The 20,779-nt window shown below is 34.3% G+C and overlaps 2 protein-coding genes across 2 annotated transcripts in view; one reads left to right on the top strand and one right to left on the bottom strand.

Annotated features, from left to right (window-relative positions):
• Positions 1-20,779, top strand: part of LOC112048176 (apoptosis-stimulating of p53 protein 1) — a 371,714-nt gene that overhangs the window by 18,521 nt on the left and 332,414 nt on the right. The gene's annotated exons all lie outside the window — the stretch shown is intronic.
• LOC112048177 (uncharacterized) lies at positions 641-5,245 on the bottom strand. Its single transcript, XM_052886206.1, has one exon. The coding sequence runs from the start codon at positions 4,546-4,548 to the stop codon at positions 3,793-3,795; it is 756 nt and encodes a 251-aa protein (XP_052742166.1). The 5' UTR covers positions 4,549-5,245; the 3' UTR covers positions 641-3,792.

The raw sequence follows: 20,779 nt of genomic DNA, 5'->3' as shown, positions 1-20,779 counted from the left end.
AGTTCTACATTCATTTATCATGGAATCAAAAATCATTATACTAAATGGACAGACAGACATACTATCGCATATATAATAATAGTATGGATTGCTCCAGCCGATTTGTTCTCCTATAATAAACTCCAATTCAATACGTTCAACCCTAAGTAGTACAGTTTAAATATATACCTAAGCTTCGATGGTATATATTTTTTAAAAATATTGGACATACCTACATTTTCTTTAATTGACCAACATGTTGTATTTTCCCATTCAATTAATAAGAATGTCTGTTTTAGTATAGCATTAGCAGGTGCTATGATAGGGGGCAGGAATCGAACCCGAGACCTCTCAGTGTTGAGTTCAGCACCTTTATCGTGGAGCTATAGAGGTTTTTCTGCGTATTCCGATGGTTTTTTTTTTTATTCTTTACAAGTTAGCCCTTTACTACAATCTCACCTGATGGTAAGTGATGATGCAGTCTAAGATGGAAGCGGGCTAACTTGTTAGGAGGAGGATGAAAATCCACACTCCTTTTCGGTTTCTACACGACATCGTACTTAGACTAAATACAGAAGGACTAGTATCGCACCCAAATTCACGAACAAAATTTTCTGTCATTTTCTAAGGAAAACTAGCTTAGATTTCATACATAATAAAATAAATAAATAAAAAGCCTTTATTGCTGAGTTTTGTTTACAGTGTACATTTTAAAAAGTACTTTACTATTTGCCAAATTACTTATTAATATACAAATCTTTAAATAAAATTACATTTTTTTTTTTTTTTTAGTAAATAATAATAACAATTACTATCGGCAAACGGTCGTTAGTCTGCAGCTTGTCTTCCGACAAAGGCCTCCTCTAAAGTTTTCCATTGTATTCTATTTCTTGCTATACGAGACCATATTGGCCCCGCTATGCTCCTAATATCATCTTCCCACCTTTTAGTCTGTCTGCCTCTGTTTCTCTTGCTGTCTCTCGGGTACCATTCCGTTATTGTCCTGGTCCATTTATCTTTCTTTTCTCTTATCATATGCCCTGTCCATCTCCACTTTAGTTGTTTGTAAGTTGTGTATGCATTTTTGAATTTAGTTTTGCTTTTTATGTCTTTTAATTTTACTCGGTCCTTTCTTTTGACTCCTATAGTGCTTCTCTCTATTCCGTTCTGGCAAATTTTTATTTTATTTTCCAGTTGTTCTGTCAATGCCCAAGTTTGACACCCGTATAACAAACATGGTAAAATACACATGTTGAAAATTTTTCTTTTTTCTTTCATAGGCATGTCTTTATTTTTCATGACTTCACTGAATGACCAATATCGTTTCCAAGTATTAGCCGTTCTTCTTTCTATTTCTTTTTGCATACATTCTTTGGTTGATATTAGCTGTCCTAAGTATATATATTCATTTACGTATTCTATTTCCTCATTATTTATTTTTATTATTTTCGTTTGTGTAGAATTTGACATAACTTTTGTTTTTGTTAAATTCATTTTTAAACCTGCCTTATCACTTTCGTTCGCTAGTTGTTGCAACATTATTTCTAGGCTTTCTGAATTGTCTGAAAACAAAACTAAATCGTCTGCGAAACGTAGGTGACTCAGGTGTTCGCCGTTTATATTTATTCCTTTGTCGGCCCATTCCAGGTGCCTGAATATAACTTCAAGGACGGATGTAAATAATTTTGGCGAGATAGGATCTCCTTGACGTACACCTCGTTTAATAAAAAATTCGTCGCCTGTAGATTCTAGCTTTACTTGCGCTGTAGCCTCTGCGTACACGTTTTTTAGAATACGTATGTATTTTGGTGCTACGCCTTGCATTTCTAGGGCATTCCAAATAAATGCGTGCTCTAGCGTATCGAAGGCTTTATTAAAATCCACAAACCCTAGGTAGTAAGTTTTATTGTATTCTTTAAATTTTTGTATGATTTGTCTGACAGCATGAATGTGGTCTATAGTTGAGAAATTTCTTCGGAATCCAGCTTGTTCTTTAGGCTGATTTTCTTCAAGGATATTGCTAATTCTCGATAATATTATTTTTGAAAATACTTTGTAAACATTGGACATTAAGCTTATAGGTCTGTAATTTGTTATATCTTCCTTGTCACCTTTTTTATGTAACAGAATGATGGTCGATTTAGTCCAGTCCTCTGGAATCTCTTCTGTACTTATAATTTCATTAAATATATCTGTAAGTTTTGGTGCAATAACTGGTAGCGTAGTTTTTAGTATTTCGTTAGTGATAAGGTCTGGTCCAGGTGCTTTATCATATTTTTGTGTTTTAATAGCGTTTATGGTTTCTTCTTTTAGTATTTCAGGTATTTGCTCTTCCTCTGTTGGAGGATGTGTTTTTACGACTTGTGAGTCAAATTGACTTTGGTATAGATTTCGGTAGAAATCAGTAGCGGTTTTTAGTATTTCAGTTCTTTTCCCAGAGATTTTACCATCATTCTTTTTTAAACTTGGTATCCAATCTTTCTTTTGGTTTAATACTTTTATCGCCTTTTTTATTCCTCCTGTTTTTTCTATATAATTTTTCATAGTATTTAGTCGTTTTGTTTTCCTTTCTTTTCTAAGTTGTTCGCTAATATTTTTACTTATTTCTGTTATCTTTTGACGGTTATATTTACTTTTTTCTTGTCGTATAAGGTTTTTCCTTTCTCCAAGTAATTCTTTGATTTTAAGTGAGATTCCTTTTTTGTCATTCGTGTTTGTTTTCCTAGTTACAATTTTTATTTGGTTTAACAATTTGTTGTATTTTTCTTGTAATGATTCTTGGTTCTTAAACTCGTTATCTAGTGATGTTTTTAGATTATTGAGCAATAATTCTGTGTTGCCTGTATATTGAATGGTTGAGTATTTATTATGAAATGGTCTCTTTTCTTTGGAACGTGTTCCTGCCAGTGTAGCCCGAACCATCCTGTGGTCTGTATTAAAATTTAAATTATTTATGACTGATACGTCCTTAAAAACTTTTGTATTGTTAGACATTATAAAGTCTATTTCGTTCTTGTAAAGTCCATTAGGTGAGATCCATGTCCATTTTTTTGAAGGTTTCTTTTTATAAAAGCTGTTTAGAATGCTTAATCTGGTTTCCAGTGCAAAGTTTACTAGTCTTGTGCCATTCTTGCTTCTGTTACCAATTCCATAGCGTCCTAAAGTGAATTCTTCTCCGTTTTTTTGTTTTCCAATTTGGCCATTAAAATCTCCCATTACAATTATGTTTTTATATGCGTTTTCTATAGTACTTTGGAGATCGTTATAGAATTTTTCAATTTTTGTTATGTCTTCGTTTTTATCCGATTCTGTGGGCGAATACGCCTGAATAATAGTCCATTTTTCTTCTTTTTCTCCGTTAATAGGAAGTTTTATATTAAGAATTGCAATACGTTCTGATATTCCTCTAAGTTCTTCTATGTTGTTTAAAAGATTTCTTTTAACCATGAATCCGACTCCATATAGTCCGGGCGTCTCTCCTTTATAGTGCAATATATATTTTCCATGGTCTTCGATTCCTTCTCCGAATTTTCTCATTTCACTAATTCCAATTATATCCCATTTTAATTCTTCTATTGCCAGTTCTAGTTCTTGAAGTTTTTCGGGAGTTCTAAGAGATCGACAGTTTATAGTTGCTATATAATAATCTGTTGTTTTATTTTCCTTGTGGGAATGGGGTTTATTTACCTTTAGAGGGTCTTGGTCATTTTCCCCCACGAGGACCAGTCGGCTTGGGGGAGTTTTATGTTTTGTTGTTTCTTTATGTTTTTTGCTACAAGAGTGTTGTGTTTTCCGTTTACCGATAGTTAATTGTTATTGCTTATTATCTGTTGTATTGGAAGGAAGAGAATTGGATCGGGCCCTCAATAAATCGAATGCATTTAATCTGTTTGTATTTGATGTCTTTATAGTTTGTTGTTTCCTTGGTTGAATATTATTTTGTGGTGATGTTGAATTTTCTCTTTTTCTTTTGTCGTTACTTGTGTTATTTATCTTTCCTTTTATTACTAATTTGTCGAATTTTAAATATGCAAAATTCCCTTTCTTCCTCTCCTCTATCAGTTGCGGTTGCAGCATTTTCCTTTTTTCTAAAACTTCTTTGGTGTAATCTTCTGCAACATGTACATCTTTAAAGTTTTTCTTCCTTTTCATAACCTCATTCTTTTTCCATTCACTTACGAAGGAAAATAGAATGGGCCTTGGTTTACCACCCGAATTGTCCTTTCCGATTCGATACATTTTATTTACTTCATAATCTTCCAAATTCAAGTTCAAGTCGCTTTCGAATATTTGTTTCACCTTTTGTATCAGTTCCTGTGAAGATTTTTCGCCTTCTTTGACTCCAAAGATAATTAAATTGTTTTGTTTCTTTCCTCTTTTCAAGCTTTCCACCTCTTTCTCAAGGTTTTCCAATTTAATTTTCAAGTTTTTATTTTCTTCTATGATTGGTTGTAATTTTTCCTCCATTTTCTCCATTATTGTGTTAGTTATCGATTCTTTTAGTTCTAAAGTTTGTTTTTGCATTTCATTTTTCATTTTATTAAATAAAAGTTGAAATTGATCCTCCATTTTTGGAGATCGTAGAGGTGTGGTGAAACTTGATTGGTAGTCTATGGTTCCTTGGGTTGGCAACACCGAGATACTGTCGGAATCAATAGTTGTCACTGTCACCAATCTTCTTGGTCAATATTATGATTCATGCAAATATTCTAACCTTTTTGTTTTGTTTTTGTAAAAATTGTAATTTATTACCAAGTACGTACGTGAATCAATGTTCCTACGGCTCTTCTCGTTGTACTTTGTAGTGGTTGTAATGTCAAAAGTGAATATGAAGTTTATTTTAAACACGAAGTTAACGGTAACTGCATTGCTGCTTTCAAAGTTTTGTTTGCAAAATATCTTCCAATATCCAGAGTGAACGCGAAATCAATGTTTTCACTGCACTCGCAGCACTTCACTTTATGTAATTTGAAATGTTGCGTTATAAAAGTGTATGTAAGTATTTTTAAAACATGAAATAAGCGGGAGCTACACAACTGAGATGTTTACGATTTGACAACCGGAAATATCATACATATTTTAAACTAAAGTAGCAGTTTTTGTTCGTTTTTTACACCATATAACTACACAAAAAGGTATTTTTACGGAGGTTTTTAACCGACGGACACGATTTTAAACTATGCAACATCGATTCTTTAGAGACAGTGTTTATAATCGCATAAGATCGTTGATCATATACGTTGACAGAAAAATAATGTCTTGCGAGTCAGGTCTTTATCTAATTAGTCTGAGTACCGGAAGGCTAAATCGCTTGGCGGTACGTCTTTGCCCGTAGGGTGGTAACTAGCCACGGCCGAAGCTTTCCACCAGCCAGACCTGGACCAATTAAGAAAATCTCAATCAGCCCAGCCGGGGATCGAACCCAGTACTTCCGTCTTGTAAATCCAACGCGCATACCACTGCGCCTCGGAGGTCGTCAAAGCAAAGGCTTTTAACACTTGGCACGCTCTATGTGCATACTCGTAGTTTAAAAGCAAAACGGGCAAAAAACGATAACGTAGTCCTTTTAACGTTTGCCAAGATGCTGAGGCGTTTTAAATCTCTCTCTCTTGAAATATTTCCGATGTTTTACTGAATAATGTCTCGTTGGCCCAGTGGTTAGCCTACGTGGCTTTGGATCTCGAGATCCTAGGTTTAAGACTAACTGAGTCAGGCAATGGAATATTGAGCTTTACTTTCTTCCAAGAAATTCTCAGTAAATAACGTTTTTCTAATTGTATTTTTTAACAACATAGTCATGATATACTTACCGTTTTTAAATCCTCACAATGAGTCTATTAGTTTGATGCTCATACTTATTTGCAGTATTCTATTTTATTTTCAGTCGAGTCTATAGCGTCTCACAGACATCGTGTTAGTTTTTTCTATTTTAATCTATCTACGAACACTTGGGTTATCAAGACAAATCTAACGATATCTTCAATATATGATTTGTTCAGCGGTTTGGAAGATGAGATAATGAAGAATATAACATTCTTACATACATACACATTTACATACACGATACGCACGAAAAACATAATCTTTAGTGGCAGTTGGTTAAAAATATTAGCGTCGAGTTCTCGTAGCGACTCTCTAACCTCGTTCGTGCCTTGGAATTTACTTTAAGCTGTTATAGCTGCGGGCGACGGGGGGAAGGACTGCGCGGATGTGAAGTCGTACGCGGGGCAGAGGGAAGGTCTGCGAGGGTAGAAGTTATGCGCGCGGGGCATATATACCCCCTTCCCCGTCCGCGCGGACCATCGGGAGTGTTATGAACGAATTTGCCAAGCTATAGTCCCAGTCATTATCTTCAGATTGTGATCGTTACAAAAGTAGAAACATTATCCTATAAGACTGCCAACATGGAGCAGCATGGTGGGTCTAAGCTCAATATTCCTTCTCCTAAACGGAGGGCCACCCTATACTAGGTAAAATAGGCTAATAATGATGATGATGTCGGAATAATGAAAAAAAAAGACAACCGGTAAATGCTGATACACAAAATACTCGTAAACTATCACCTTAAAAAAAATCGGTTGTCTGTACAATCGGTTAACTGACGTTAGTTGAACGTACAACGTCATAAGAAAATACTGATGGAATGGTTGCATTTCCCAAAAGACAATGTTCGTTTTTCTAAAATACTGTTTAATAATCGTCATAGACCAGAATATACTATATTTCTTGTAAAAAAAGTTGGCAACCCTAGAGCGAGGGAACGACGCATGACGTCATCTTTTTTAACCGACTTCCAAAAAGGAGGAGGTTCTACGTTCGGCTGTATGTATGTTTTTTTTTTTTTTTTTTTTTTTTTTTTTTTTTTATGTATGTCCAGCGATAATTCCGTCATTTGTGGACCGATTTTGAAAATTCGTTTTTTGTTTTGAAGGGTTTGATTCCAGGGTGGTCCCATTTTTTTCATGTCAGGATCTGATGATGGCATCCTGGAGAAATCGAGAGGAACTTTCGAAAATTGTAGAGACGGCTAGTGCGTTTGTTAGTGTTTCTATAAGGTATTTTAAACCACTACAATTTTATGAAGGTCTGGAGTTGGTCTGATGATGGAGCTGATACACAGACGATGGAACTCGTCAACGATTTACAGCAGGTACCTTTTGTTTGGGCTTGATTTATTTGTATTGATGAGAACTTTCCACCTAGATGGGTTGTGACTGTATTAAGGGTCTGATGATGAAGACAAAGGACAGTGAAGAGAACTCCTCGACGGTTCACAGTAGCTACCTTGTGTTTTGACTTGATAATTTTGTATTGATGAGAACTTTCCACCTGGATAGGTTGTGACTGTATTAAAGGTCTGGTGATGAAGATGAAGGAGAGTTAAGGGAACTCCTCGACGGTTCACAGTAGCTACCTTGTGTTTGGACTTGATAAATATTATATTGATGAGAACTTTCCACCCATATGGATTGTGACTGCATAGGGGGTCTGGTGATGAAGACGGAGGACAGTCACCTTTCACGTTTTTCTGAATATTCATATTACGTGTGGATAAAGAGGGAGTGACATTTTGTATATGAGTTAAGGTAGTATTTTTAAAATTGGGATTGTAGGACTTAGATACTAATCATAAGAAAATAACGTTTCAACTAATTGCTCATTAATTTTTGTTCACACTAAAAATTAAAAAATAAAAATTTTAATAAAAAAAATTCAACCGACTTCCAACTCTAAAATTAACCTAAACTAAAAAGCAAAAAATAACATCTTACCTATGTGCTACCTTCTGATCAGTTTGAAGGCGGTGCCAACCCAGTGTCATGTTTTAATTAAAGCCATTTCTGAAAGAACCACAGAAATTGTGTAATTTAAATGGCTTGAATTAAAACATCACTGGCTTGGCACCGCCTTCAAACTGATCAGAAGGTAGCACATAGGTAAGATGTTATTTTTGGGATATGACTTGCAGTGTGCCACTCCATTTAAGTCTAAGAACATATTTCAGTTTTCGTTTGGCTATTACATATGCAAGTTCATAGCAAATAATTTCAGATGATAATATATATTTGTTTCACATTTTAAAGCACGGATTTTACCGGTTTTTTTTTGGATTTTTAGTTGTAACTCTTTAGCAGCACACCTAGTTAGCAGGATTATATTTAGTGTTGTTATCTGTTTACGAAATCTCGTGTCATTAGCCTCTATACTAAGCCTCTAACAAGTCGTACAACTTTTATTGTGACGCGTTGCAAACTTGTATGTCATTTCAATCAACTCGAATTAAGTGACGGGCTTTTCTAATTGATCCATAGTGTTCTGAGAAGTGACCGGTATGCGTCTATATGATACGATCTTCTTAGTCTCAATATCTAGACAAGAGCAATCATATTATACAGGGTGTGGCAAAAATCTGTACAAAAAATCAAAACAGCAATGAAGAAGCCTTTAACAGAACACAAAAGAATCAAGTAGTCTTTTTTTTTTAATGTGGCTTGCTTTGGGTTCTAGGATATTTTTTTAATTTATGGCTATTTTTGTTTTTTTTTTATATCTCTAAACTATCTCGTTGCTCCAGTGGTTAGCAAATGTGGCTTCGGAGCTCGAGGTCCTCAATACGAGTTTTAAAACTGGCTAGGGAAAACAGAGCTTTTTTTTGTTCTTGGAATTTTTCAATAAATATTCATAGCCCGGACTTGATGAGTACTTGATAGTATTACACCCTCGTGACGCGAAGAGCAAAATAAGCCGATAGTTTCAGTTAACCTACCCTATTACCGTACTATTTATAAAACAGAAATATATGAATAAATTATAAACTATTTGGCCAGGATGTCTGTCGGATCCGCTAATAGGTTAATAAATATTTATCGAAGTTTGATAAAAAAAATATTCAAAATAGTTTTGCATATTTAACGTCGATACTCTGGCAAACGAACCTGTTATAACGCCTACGTTAAATCAAAATGAATTGCAAAAAAGATAAACAATGTAATATATTCTTATATTATATTAAAATTTGTGTCAAACAAAATTATTGAGTCGTTTATTAAAAAAAGTAAAAGTTGATTAGTGATAAAAGTCTACAAAATAGTTTGTTACACCTGCGTTGTTATGAAATATTATGACCACGGACTTGTATTTAGCTAGAAGTGGATTAATGTTTGTTGTTATTTAAAAAATACGAATCAACTTAAAAATCTCCTCCTTTTTGAAGTAGGTCAAAAAGTAATTAAAATCATTTCGATTGCCACGTTTCTATTGCTATCGTAATTTATAAAATCGATACATATTTGATGTAAAACATATATCACGATTACCTTTATTAGTAATATATCTTCATGAATACCGTGACAGCAAACGGCATGATGCTGTCGTGAAATGAACTCTATTCACCATCCTGTTTTAATGGTCTACTGATGCTTAGACCCACCATGTTATCCGATTCGAGTTGGCAAGAGCTCTAATTACTGTTATATTTTATTCCTGGCATGGTTGGTAGGACAACGTGCGGTATCTAGCCAAACATAGATCTGTGATTATGACTTTATATCCGACTGTTCATCTATAGCCGCCCTATATTAACACAGGGTCTGCTTATTACGGTTCTCCTTCTGTTTATGGGTGTACCGCAAGGTTCAACTCTTGCGACATTTTTTATTCATTGTATAGAAACCGTTCGTCGTAGGATTTTAGATCTGACGTTGACTTTAAAATTTAACTGTACCTACTTTGGCTTTTTATTATTTTTTATTTATTCGTTGACAAAGTTAGAAATGGACTGCAAACTCAGAACAGGCGCGTTTATGTAAAAATCTTAAAAAGTTTCATAAAAGCTGAAACATATTTAGATAAACAAAATTAAACTGGCTGTTATTGGTTTCTAGTCAACGATATTCTGCTAAACGGATTTCGATGTCCCACTGTCCCTTTGTCTACTTATATATCCACTCTAAATAATTTACCAACATGTTTCTGACTTTAGTATACACACAGAAACGCGTTTATGCTATCACCACTACATCCAAAAAACCTTTCTTTCTGAAATATAATAACTATACTGTGCCTAATATGAAAATTTAATATACCTACGCAATCACTAGCAATATTGCAATGTACTGGAACCAGAGAAATCCGAAACATGAAATATGATATTAACTTATGAACAAAATATCTGCCTAATCAAATCGAAATAAATCTTCGCATTGAAATTGCCTTTTACAAGATCTTTTGTAAGTGTAAGACGCTTAATTACCACGTAACCGATTTGTACATTTCTTAAGTACTATCACAAAAACTGTTGATGTATTCAATTTCAAATTTTCAAAGAGGTGTTTATCAATTAGACGTCAGTCAAAGCTTGTGTTTTTTTTCTAACAAAGCGAGTCTATTGATTATATCTGCAACGCGCTATGAGGACCGTTTTACCTTTTTTATTTCTCTAATTTTTGATTAGCTTTTACCACTTGTAAACGTGTTTACCTATCCTTCAGGAATAATTAGGTTTACTGATCAGGAAAGCTGATCTATGACTCCGAATATATTATATATTATATATATATATTATATTAATAAAATGTATCTTAAATTTTTATTATTTATATTTTCCTAAATTTAGATTTTATTATTCTTTTTAATTAATTTAATTATTAATGTGTATTAGTTGTTGGCTGAATAAATATTATTATTTGAATTAATCAAATTAGTAAGACCGATTTATAAAATTATAGTTATTTTAAACGTGACAGTCAATCAACAAGAACTGTTATTACCTACTTAATACCAATGACATTCATGGTTAATTATCTATCTTAACATTTATATATCAAGAATATGTGTTTATTATAGTACAATTACTACTACTTACTATTACTTACGGATGATAAAGTGCACTTAATTACATTTTCTTAAACAATAGGTATTTTGATACTTTTATTACTTGTTGATATCATAATGGACATCTTATCGTGTCGCGAATATAGTTAAATGGGTACCGTTGGTAATAATTAACTGTAACCAGCTATCGGGGGTCAGTGACTTCACTTTATTGTTACCTGACTCTAATTGATCACTTCACACAAATTAACACGTGCACTTCGATACAAACTAGACGTTAGGTATTATACTAAAGGTGCCTTCCCACCTCTGTTGGATGATATTAATCGGCCAATCATCATTATCAGTCTATTTTAACAGCCCACTAGAGGGCCATACCTCCTTTTTATATGAAAGGGGATATAGAGGGAGCTTAGATCCACCACGCTGCTGCAATGCGGGTTGGTGGGGTTAAATATTGTTTGATTTTGTAACTACGTCAATTTAATGATGAAGTTTTGGTAAGTATTACGAGTATTGACTTTAAGGGTTTTTTACTCAGATACAAGTTAGCTCAAGTTTCTTTTATTGAAATATGTACTTTATTATCTACTAATAGTCCGGGATCTGTAGAACATTTTTTACATTTCGATGAGACTATTAACTTTTTTTAGTTGATAAACTATCCTCCTCCCAACTTGTATCAATAACGAAGATTTCAAAAGTTGTTTCTAACCAGCTGTTTTTTTTACTGTTGATTAATTAATAGTTTTACAACTTAACAGCCACAATGTACTACAAATTGCGTGGTACATTATCTAGTTCCGACGCTCAGAAATTTTCATTTCCTGGTAACTGACTACCAGAATCAAGAATTATCGTAAAAAAAATGTAGATCGTCTCGTCGAGATGAAGCCACTCACGAATAATTTACTTGATAGTAATCATTTGTAAAAAATGTTCTACGGATCCCGGACTATAAACTCTACGTATCTATTACTATTAAAACATCTGTGTGCCTAGTGGGAGTTTTCAATATTTTCATACTGTTACTATCGCGTTAACGTAAACGCAAATTTATATGAAATTGAAACAGTTGTGCGGTAGTGCCACTAGATGGCGCTGTTTCAAGTCCTTAGAAATTCTCGTTTACGTTAACGCGATAGTAACAGGGTCTAACTGCCACTAGGCCCTCTGTATACGTGTGGTAAGGTCACGCAGTTTTTACAGTTTTTCCAAGTTGCATAGTACAGCAGCCTCGCTTACAGTGGAAAGGTGGCTTAAAACTCCATAAAGAGAAAGGTTGTTTATCGTTTTTGAGATTTGTGTAATAACAATATGCGAATTCAACTAGCTTTTGCCCAGGGCTTTTCCTGCACGGTTTCACTTATCCGGTGTGAATACATTAATTATATTTAATTGTATACAATTTATGATTTACTGCGCATACAATCAAGCATGTTTGTTTTCTAATGACGATTTAATGTAGATATATACACACCTTTCGGTAAAATCTGCAATTCAAATTCAAAATTCGTTAATTTCAAGTACTTAGCTCAGTTTACAAGAACTTTTGGAATGTTATGTTTCGGTTCGGAAGGCAAATTCTACTGAAAAGAGCCAACAAGAAATTCAACAGTTGCTGTGTTAAAATAATCATCCCTTATAATTCTATTAGTATTGTTTCTTTTATTATGATGATTGTTTCTTGTGTAATTGGTTTCAAGCATCTTTGTATTTAATAATTTCATAAGCTTGATGTTATCTAGTATTATAAAGCTGAAGAGTTTGTTTGTTTGTTAGTTTGACCGCGCTAATCTCAGGAACTACTGGTCCGATTTCTTACAGTGTTAGATAGCCCATTTATCGAGGAAGGCTTTAGGCTATATTTTATCGCCGTATTACTACGGCTACAGCAAGTAAAATATATAACCTTGATTGTTTAGGCAGATGCCCGCGACTAAAACTAGAAAATCTAAAGGATCAAAAAGGCCCAATCTAGGGTCTAAATTTTAGATCTTATAGATATAGGAAAACAAATCCGTCATACAAGATTTTTGTATATAATTTTAACCGTTAATGTATATAATCTACGCAACGGAAGCTTTAAAATTTTTCATGGTTTTCATTGAGGATCCGAAACACGACATTCTTTAATTCAATTCGAACCAGCAGTTCCTTAGATTAGCATGTCCAATCAAACAAACAAACATCAGCTTCATATATTAGTATGGATAGATAGATATATGGGCACATATCCGTACACATAAACCCAGACATATCTGGGTATCGTTATGTTTGCAGAGAGAACAATTATCGTGTCAATGAAACCTTCCACTGAACCGTGTCGGGCGGATGTAGGTACATTCAGTACAACGTATTTTAAAGGGCCAATAAATTGAAGTTTGAGATTGATTCATACATATGGACTAAGAGCTGCGATGGTCAGAACTTCGTCATTAAATAAGAGCTTTGGGCTTTTATTGGTTTGGTTTGGTTTTGGGTCTGCGAAATAAGGTGCGGGTGTCCCTCCGCGCAGGCCATACATAAAGTACGTTAAAATTAAGACGCATGAGGCGATTTCGCGCGCGCATATCTCGTAAAGATAATGCTGTCGACCAATAGCGGCGAAGTTTATATATCGTTCTTTCCTCCCAACGAATGTGGTTATATGTCGTGGTGCACATATCATTAGTTTCAGACTCAGACCAATTATAGAAGGCCCTGTATCGCACTCATAGTCACGAACATAATTGTCTGTCATTTTCTGAGGAAAACGAGCTTAGATTTTGTATATATATTTTACTAAACTAGAAGTTTTGCCCGTTTTTTACACAATTAAATTACACAAAAAGGTATTTTTACGGAGCTCTTTAACCGACGAACATTATTACAACTATTTAACATCGATTCTATAGAGACAGTTTTTATAATCGCATTAGATCGTTGATAACTTTGACAGAAAAGTAACGTCTAGCGAGGCAGGTCCTGATACAATAATTGGTCTGAGGTTTCAGATATCTATGTTTGTCTCGTGCTTCAACCATAGTAAGAACGGTACGCAAATATATTATAAAGTTTAGACCGTGGTTACAGGTATGTATGAACAATTAGACACATACTTTCTGTTAATTCCATATATTATTATTAAACAGTGAGAGATTAAATGCATGTATAACCCAATGGTTTAAGTGTCTTTTGCATGAGGTAAAACTGATAAGTACTAATTCCCAAGTTAGTTATTTAATCTGAGAAATAAATTTCGTCCAAAATTATTTTGCCGTTTGCTTGATTGCGTAACGACCATTTAAACACTCAAACAAAGGATTATCATCAATCAAATTTTGTAAAATTAATATAAATATAGGTACACCGCCAATTACAGAATAGGTACTGTGAGCTAAATCCACATGGCTAATAAATATTTTTCATTTAAACTCGAACATAACTATTATTAGGACATATTCACATGTCATTACTTTAATAAAGACTTATAGAAATGCGGCAACGTTTACACATAATTATATATCAAAAAGCTGGGGAGGCTAATAAATTTTCCCCGCAATGTCGGCTCAATTGCCATAATATACAATTCAAAAGGTTACGATGAAAAAACCTTGACGGACGAGGTGTATTCACACTTGACCAGTTTCGCTTCTCGATTCGCAAGCCCAATAGTGCGTATGTAACGACTAGTTTGGCCATGAATCTTGTTTAAAACCGGAATGTTCTATTAAAAAAAAAATGTGTTATACGTCAGTACAATAATAAGTTTATTTGTATAATGAAAGCGTTGCTACGCTTTCATTACTCAATCGATTACTCTGAATGTGCAGAAATTGCGTTGCTACGTGCATAATATGCAAAACTTTCACTTTTATAAAATTACGAAGTTCTGATTAAAGACTTAAATCATTAAGTACTATTACTGTTAACAATCATCATTATCAACCAATATTGGGCTCACTGCTGAGCACGAATCTCCTCTCAAAATTAAAAGGGGTTAGGCCAGTAGTCTACCACGCTGGCTTGCCCTATGTGGATTTGCAGACTTCACACACGTATAGAGAAATGAAAAAAATCTCAGGTATGCAGGTTTCCTCATTATGTTTCTAGTAATAATACCGACATCAACGACTTTACGTCTATTAATATCGTTGTGTATTAGACTATTAAAGGAAGGCGTCCACATATCCGCATCGTAAGTATCGGACGCATCGCATAAAACGGATTTTATAGTTTTACGGTATCAGTGAATGCACTTGTATGATTTTCTATACAAAGAATATTACGATATGTACGATGTGGTTATGTGGACGGCTACCATAATTAATATATAAATAGACTTCTTAGTTCTTGTCCCGTATTTTCACGTAATAAACATGGCGGCACTAATAACGTCCACACTTAAACTACCTTCATTTACATAGCACTGCCCACATGAAGGGCTTTCACGGCATTTTCTTGACTTTAACGTGAAAGTCATATAAAGTGGGTTAAAAAAACCTACAACATTGTCATAGAGCAATATAAACGTTTGTAGGAACAGCTGGTAACGCAAAAACGACCCACTTCGTCCGTTTAACTGTTTCTTAGAAAAGTTCTACGCTAGAGTAAACCTTATAAAAAGTCCATAGAAGTTAAATTAGTCTTCACAAATGATACGAAGTTTGTTTAAAAGAAATAGGTTAAGTAAATAAATTATGGTGTATTTTTCAGTTAGTTAAAAGGTAATTAAACCGTAGCTCTTTCTAAAATAATCTACCTTCAATTGTAAATTTTATGGAATTCATGCATTTTTATTGTATGGTGTTGTTATATTTATATAGTTATGCGAGTAATGTATGGATTTGACTCAAATCTTTAACCATGGCTAGATGCAAAGCTTAACTTAAATAGAATATAGGTAGATAAAGGCAAGTACCGAATACCTGTACTACGAATAAAGTTATATAAAAAATAATTAGGGCGATGTAGGAAACATCTAGATTATCATCAAGACCAAATGAAAAGCTATTTTGTAAAAACATTTCACAGTTCAGAGATTCGTTTGTACATATGTTTTCTGTGGTTCGGATTCTGCTAGTAGGTACCTACTTTTATTTACTAAAAAATGCTTTATGGTGATGTACCTATTCTAAGAAATCAAAATCAAAATTATTTTTTAACCGACTTACAAAAAGGAGGAGGTTCTACATTGGGCTTGTATGTTTTTTCTTTTTCTTTTAATTTTCTTATATTAAGGCACCGCCTTCAAACTGATCAGAAGGTAGCGCATAGGTAAAAGGTTATATTTTGCTTTTTAGTTTAGGTTAATTTTTGAGTTGGAAGTCGGTTGAAATTTTTTTTATTAAATTTTTTTATTTCAAATAGACTTAGTTTACACTTTTGAAACGTCAAGTTTGACCATTTATAAAGACTCGATCACTGTGTATACGTTTATAAGCCCCAAGTAGGTACCTACTAACCTAACCTAACAGTATATTCGTACCATTTGTTTTCCTATTTTTTAGCTCTCCAAACTCTATTTGCAGTGAATTTTCAAATTTTAAATGAACAAACAAAATTTGTACTTTGAACTCATGTTTTTGAGCAAACTATTGAGCCGCACAAATAAAGCTTACACGCCTGAGGGCTCGGGAAACGATTTCTTTGATCCTACAAGCATGGGATTTCCATTGAGATTGATTTTCCTTCATACTTTCATTATTCAATAACGGAGGGGACGAAACAAGGGCTCACCCTTATTCCCTTCTATGTTCCTAAGTTTTTTAATTAAAAGAACGTGAAAAAATTGGAGTTCGAAAAATTATTTAATAATAATTCAAAACTTTTGAAATACGTTAAGTCTTTGTATTTATTAACGGAGGTTAGTGTAATTTAGTTTATTAATTATTCAGCACAAATTTTTCTCCTTCTAGGCGTAAAAGGCTCGTTAAATAGATTTAATACAATAGTTGGTAATAACAACAATACCAACTACAATACAATACAATATACTACAATACAATATGGTTGCTTATCAGAAAACGCTGCTTCTCTCACAACATGATGGTAAGTGATGATGCAATCTAAGATGGAAGCGGGCTAACTTGTTAGGAGGAGGATGAAAATCCACACCCCTTTCGGTTTCTACACGGCATCGTACCGGAACGTCTTTGTCGGTAGGGTGGTAACTAGCCACGGCCGAAGCCTCCTCCCAGCGAGATCTGCCAGCCGGGGATCGAACCCAGGACCTCCGTCTAGTAAATCCAACGCGCATACCATTGCACCACGTAGACCGTTTTAACATAACAGAACACTTCACAGGCCATGCAAGGAAGTCAATGTTCTCTCCTGTGTCTGTCATCCTGAGAAATAGGTTGCAGACACATGTCTGTAATAAATTTATTCATATTAGGTAGCCCTTAATAATTAAATTATTACGTAAATGTAGTCCAAGTAGGTAAGGCGCCATTTATTTAGCAATATCTGCCACGTTCGCTTTAATTGAACGTCTTATTTATTTGCCACTACCACATTCACTTGCCTTACTGAGCTTTGATATAACAAAATCGCGGGAAAACAATGGTATTCTGTATCGATGTGGCCGCGCGTGGGATTGACTAATGAACCAAAGCACATGCCGTACAGGGGCCGAGACTATTTTCGTCACCATACGCATCGATCGTAGATCGTTAGATGGGCTTCAAAGCGTCGCGGAATGGGGATGATGACTAGGTTTAAATATATTGATTTTTATGATACATTCGTGTAAATAAGGTCAATGTTAACTAATTTATACATAAAAAGCAAAGATTGTCTGGATATTTGCAAAATAAATAAGATTATAAAATTTCAAAATCTATTAATTTTTTTTTACCGTAATTAGATGAAAATTCATACTGTTTTAGCTTCCTTACATTAAATATGACATTTTTCAATAGATAAACTATAAACATAAACGCACAAATAACAAAGATATTAGCGATTTTGTTTGAACGCCCATACAAATCTAACGACCAGCGAGCCAACGATGTCACTTATTCGTGCCATTTTGTATAAAGCGTTTTTCAGGGATCCACGGCAGCGCCGCAAATCTGATTCTTTAAATCCCTGCAGCTCCGAAAGTAATGATCGCAGATATCCTGTTACTTTTACAAAATTGCTTTACTATTAGCATACTCTTAATTTATATACAATTTAAAAAACTGTCATCATCCCTATTATCATTGGTTTCGCACATTGAGTACGTTATCACTCGTAAAACATTTCTTTTTATTCATGTTGTGGGTTGTGTTTTTACACTTCCAAAATGAACACGAAGGTATAATTATGAGATTAAAAAAAAAACAGTATATATTTTTTTAAGTACACGTTCACTCACAGCATGCGCTTGTTTCGTATCAAAATAAGATGTGCGTGCACCTCTTTGGGTAATGACATAAAATTGTGCGTTCTTTAGTATGGAGGGGCCCATCTAACGATTTATATCGATGACCATACGCATGTTTGTAAGGGCTACGTGTTTCTTTGTACTCACAAATATAATGGGCATTCAGAGTAAGTTCCACCCACTGTCGCATTCGTATCATTATATATCGCACTGTTTGGCCAAAGGTTAGGCTCATTATTTTTTTTTTAAATATAAATATTACGACACAGGGAAAAGGTTAATATTTTTGAGAGTAGATTAGTCTTTTTTTGCAAAAAAAAATGTTTTTAATTAAAATAATTATTAAATAGAATTTCATTGTCACTTTTAATTAACCAATAGCTTGACCTGGTGAACATTGTATCAACTCAGAATGCATAGTGTATCACCCAAAAAATAAAACGGATATTCCGATATTGAATGTACTTCTATTTTGATCTTTCGCCGGTTCCCTTAGGACTTAGAGGTTATGAGACGAATATCTTAGCATTCCATGGATTCACCGTGCGGATGCCGGGTCCATCGCGTGATCGAGAGAAAAACTCCGAGCAGAGTCCTGAACTTGTGACTACAACATGTAGGGTTAAGGAATTCCTTGACGACCGATCAACACTCCCCGTTCTCTGCTCGTGTTGTTCTCTCTGCCTAGCCATTATTATTTATTATAATATTTAGCCAGTATTTTTTTGTTATTTTCCGTATTGTAGTTGAATCGCAAAAAAAAGTTCAAGTCATGAGTTATCGAATTGCTAAGTCGTTTCTTCTTCTTCTTCGTCGCTTTTATAATATACTCTTTTGTAGATACTGTAAGAACGCCTAAAATACTTTCTGTACGCACTTCGCAAAAGCTTGACATTTAAGACTCAACAAGTAATGTGCGGAGAAAATAATTACACCGAGATTGAACTTGATTTTGTGTTAGAACAATGACCTCTTACGAAAATTGGGAGGACGTGGGAGGAAAAGTGGCGGTGACAAGCGACTGCTCTCGGATAATACGATTTCGTAATGAACGTTGAACACCGCATATTGTCTTGCCAACCTACTGCTAGCGATCGCCCTCAGTATTGTACTCTATTATATATTTATCTATATATCCACCTTCCACCTTCATACAGTAAAACTATAAGAAATTGTAGGTAATGATGTTATCTATCAATTGTAATACTGAATGATTTTTTTTTAAAAAGAGCAACTATTGAGTTTCTTGCCGGCTCTTCTCAGCAGACCTGCCTTCCGAATCGGTGGCTCAACTGACGTTTCAAAAGTGCTTGTAAGCTTATTTGAAATAAATGAGTTAGAATATTTTTGAATTTTGAATTATTTTTTACTAGCGGACACCGGTAGTCGTGGGTACGCGCGAAATTCTGTTATTCATAAATCTCGCGGAAACATGTATTTTTTTCGGATTAAAAAGTAGCCTATATGTTGCTCCATAACCTCCTCTACCTTAAAGTAAATAGAGCCATTTACATCGGTTCAGGCATTCCAGACCACGTTAGCTATTAGCGTTGTCTGTTCTGTTTTCCAGACACTAACACACAATAATTTAAAAAAGCTTGCTTCGGTTTTAGTGTCAAGTTTGAAAAAACAATTATTTTGAAATCACAGACAGACACCTTACATTTTATTTATATGTATTGATGTTAATTAATCAATGGCACGATAGATAGCCTTATATTTGTTATGTCCGGTGTTTTACCTAAAACCACTGATTCGATTTAGATGAGGTAAATCCATGTTTTCAAATAATTTTCATTCAATAAAACGAAAGTTGGTTCGTAAATTCGTCTTCTGAACCTCCCCAATATGTTTGTAAGTAAATCGACCCACATTTTCCAAGTAATTAAGCGTGAATAAGATACATTTACAGCCCCTTAGACACCAACAATAGTTTGTTCCCGAGACGTCGGGTATTCCTCATAACAATGAAAGCTACGAGAGGCTGTTTAACTGTGGAAAACTCCGTTAATAACTACTAAAACCTATACGAGTATCTGCTAACCAAGTCGTAAACCAACCCAACTTAAACTACCCAAAGTGTCGATGTAATTGAACTTTGGGAATAGTTGGGCTACAAATTCTTACGGTTATTAGACTTATGATAGATAAGTTTTGCCCTCGACTTTGGCCGAGAATTTGGGACTGAATACCGGTGCAATTATATGTTTATTTCTTTTGGTAAAATACGTTTATAGCGCTCTACTATTACAAAAAATATATATAGGAAACGGGGTTACTATCAGAAAGGCTTGTCCTGGGGTGGCCCATTCAAACAGGATGATATGATGATGTTGATAGTAATCATCACAACACCTAGTGATTGATTAAACTGATGTGTAATCAATGTAAATGTACGTGTGAATATAAATTCACTTAATAATTGTAAACTTACTAAGCTAATAGCCAAAAATAGAATGTAGGCAGATTTTTTAAGTTATTAAGTTAAACTTAATTTTTTCCACAATATTGTGTAAAAGCTAAGTATAAGTAAAAAAGGCAATTTTGGACCTCAGAAGAACTTTTTAACCGACTTAATAAAAAAAGAGGTTTCTCAATTAGACCGTATATATT

Source organism: Bicyclus anynana, chromosome 16, assembly GCF_947172395.1.
Source record: "Bicyclus anynana chromosome 16, ilBicAnyn1.1, whole genome shotgun sequence".
Taxonomy (NCBI): domain Eukaryota; kingdom Metazoa; phylum Arthropoda; class Insecta; order Lepidoptera; family Nymphalidae; genus Bicyclus; species Bicyclus anynana.
Note: the sequence above shows the minus strand (reverse complement) of the source record. Positions and strands in the feature narration are given on the sequence as shown.

Excerpts from the sequence above, each read along its gene's own strand:
- LOC112048177 (XM_052886206.1), bottom strand. The coding sequence starts at position 4,548 with ATGGAGGATCAATTTCAACTTTTATTTAATAAAATGAAAAATGAAATG.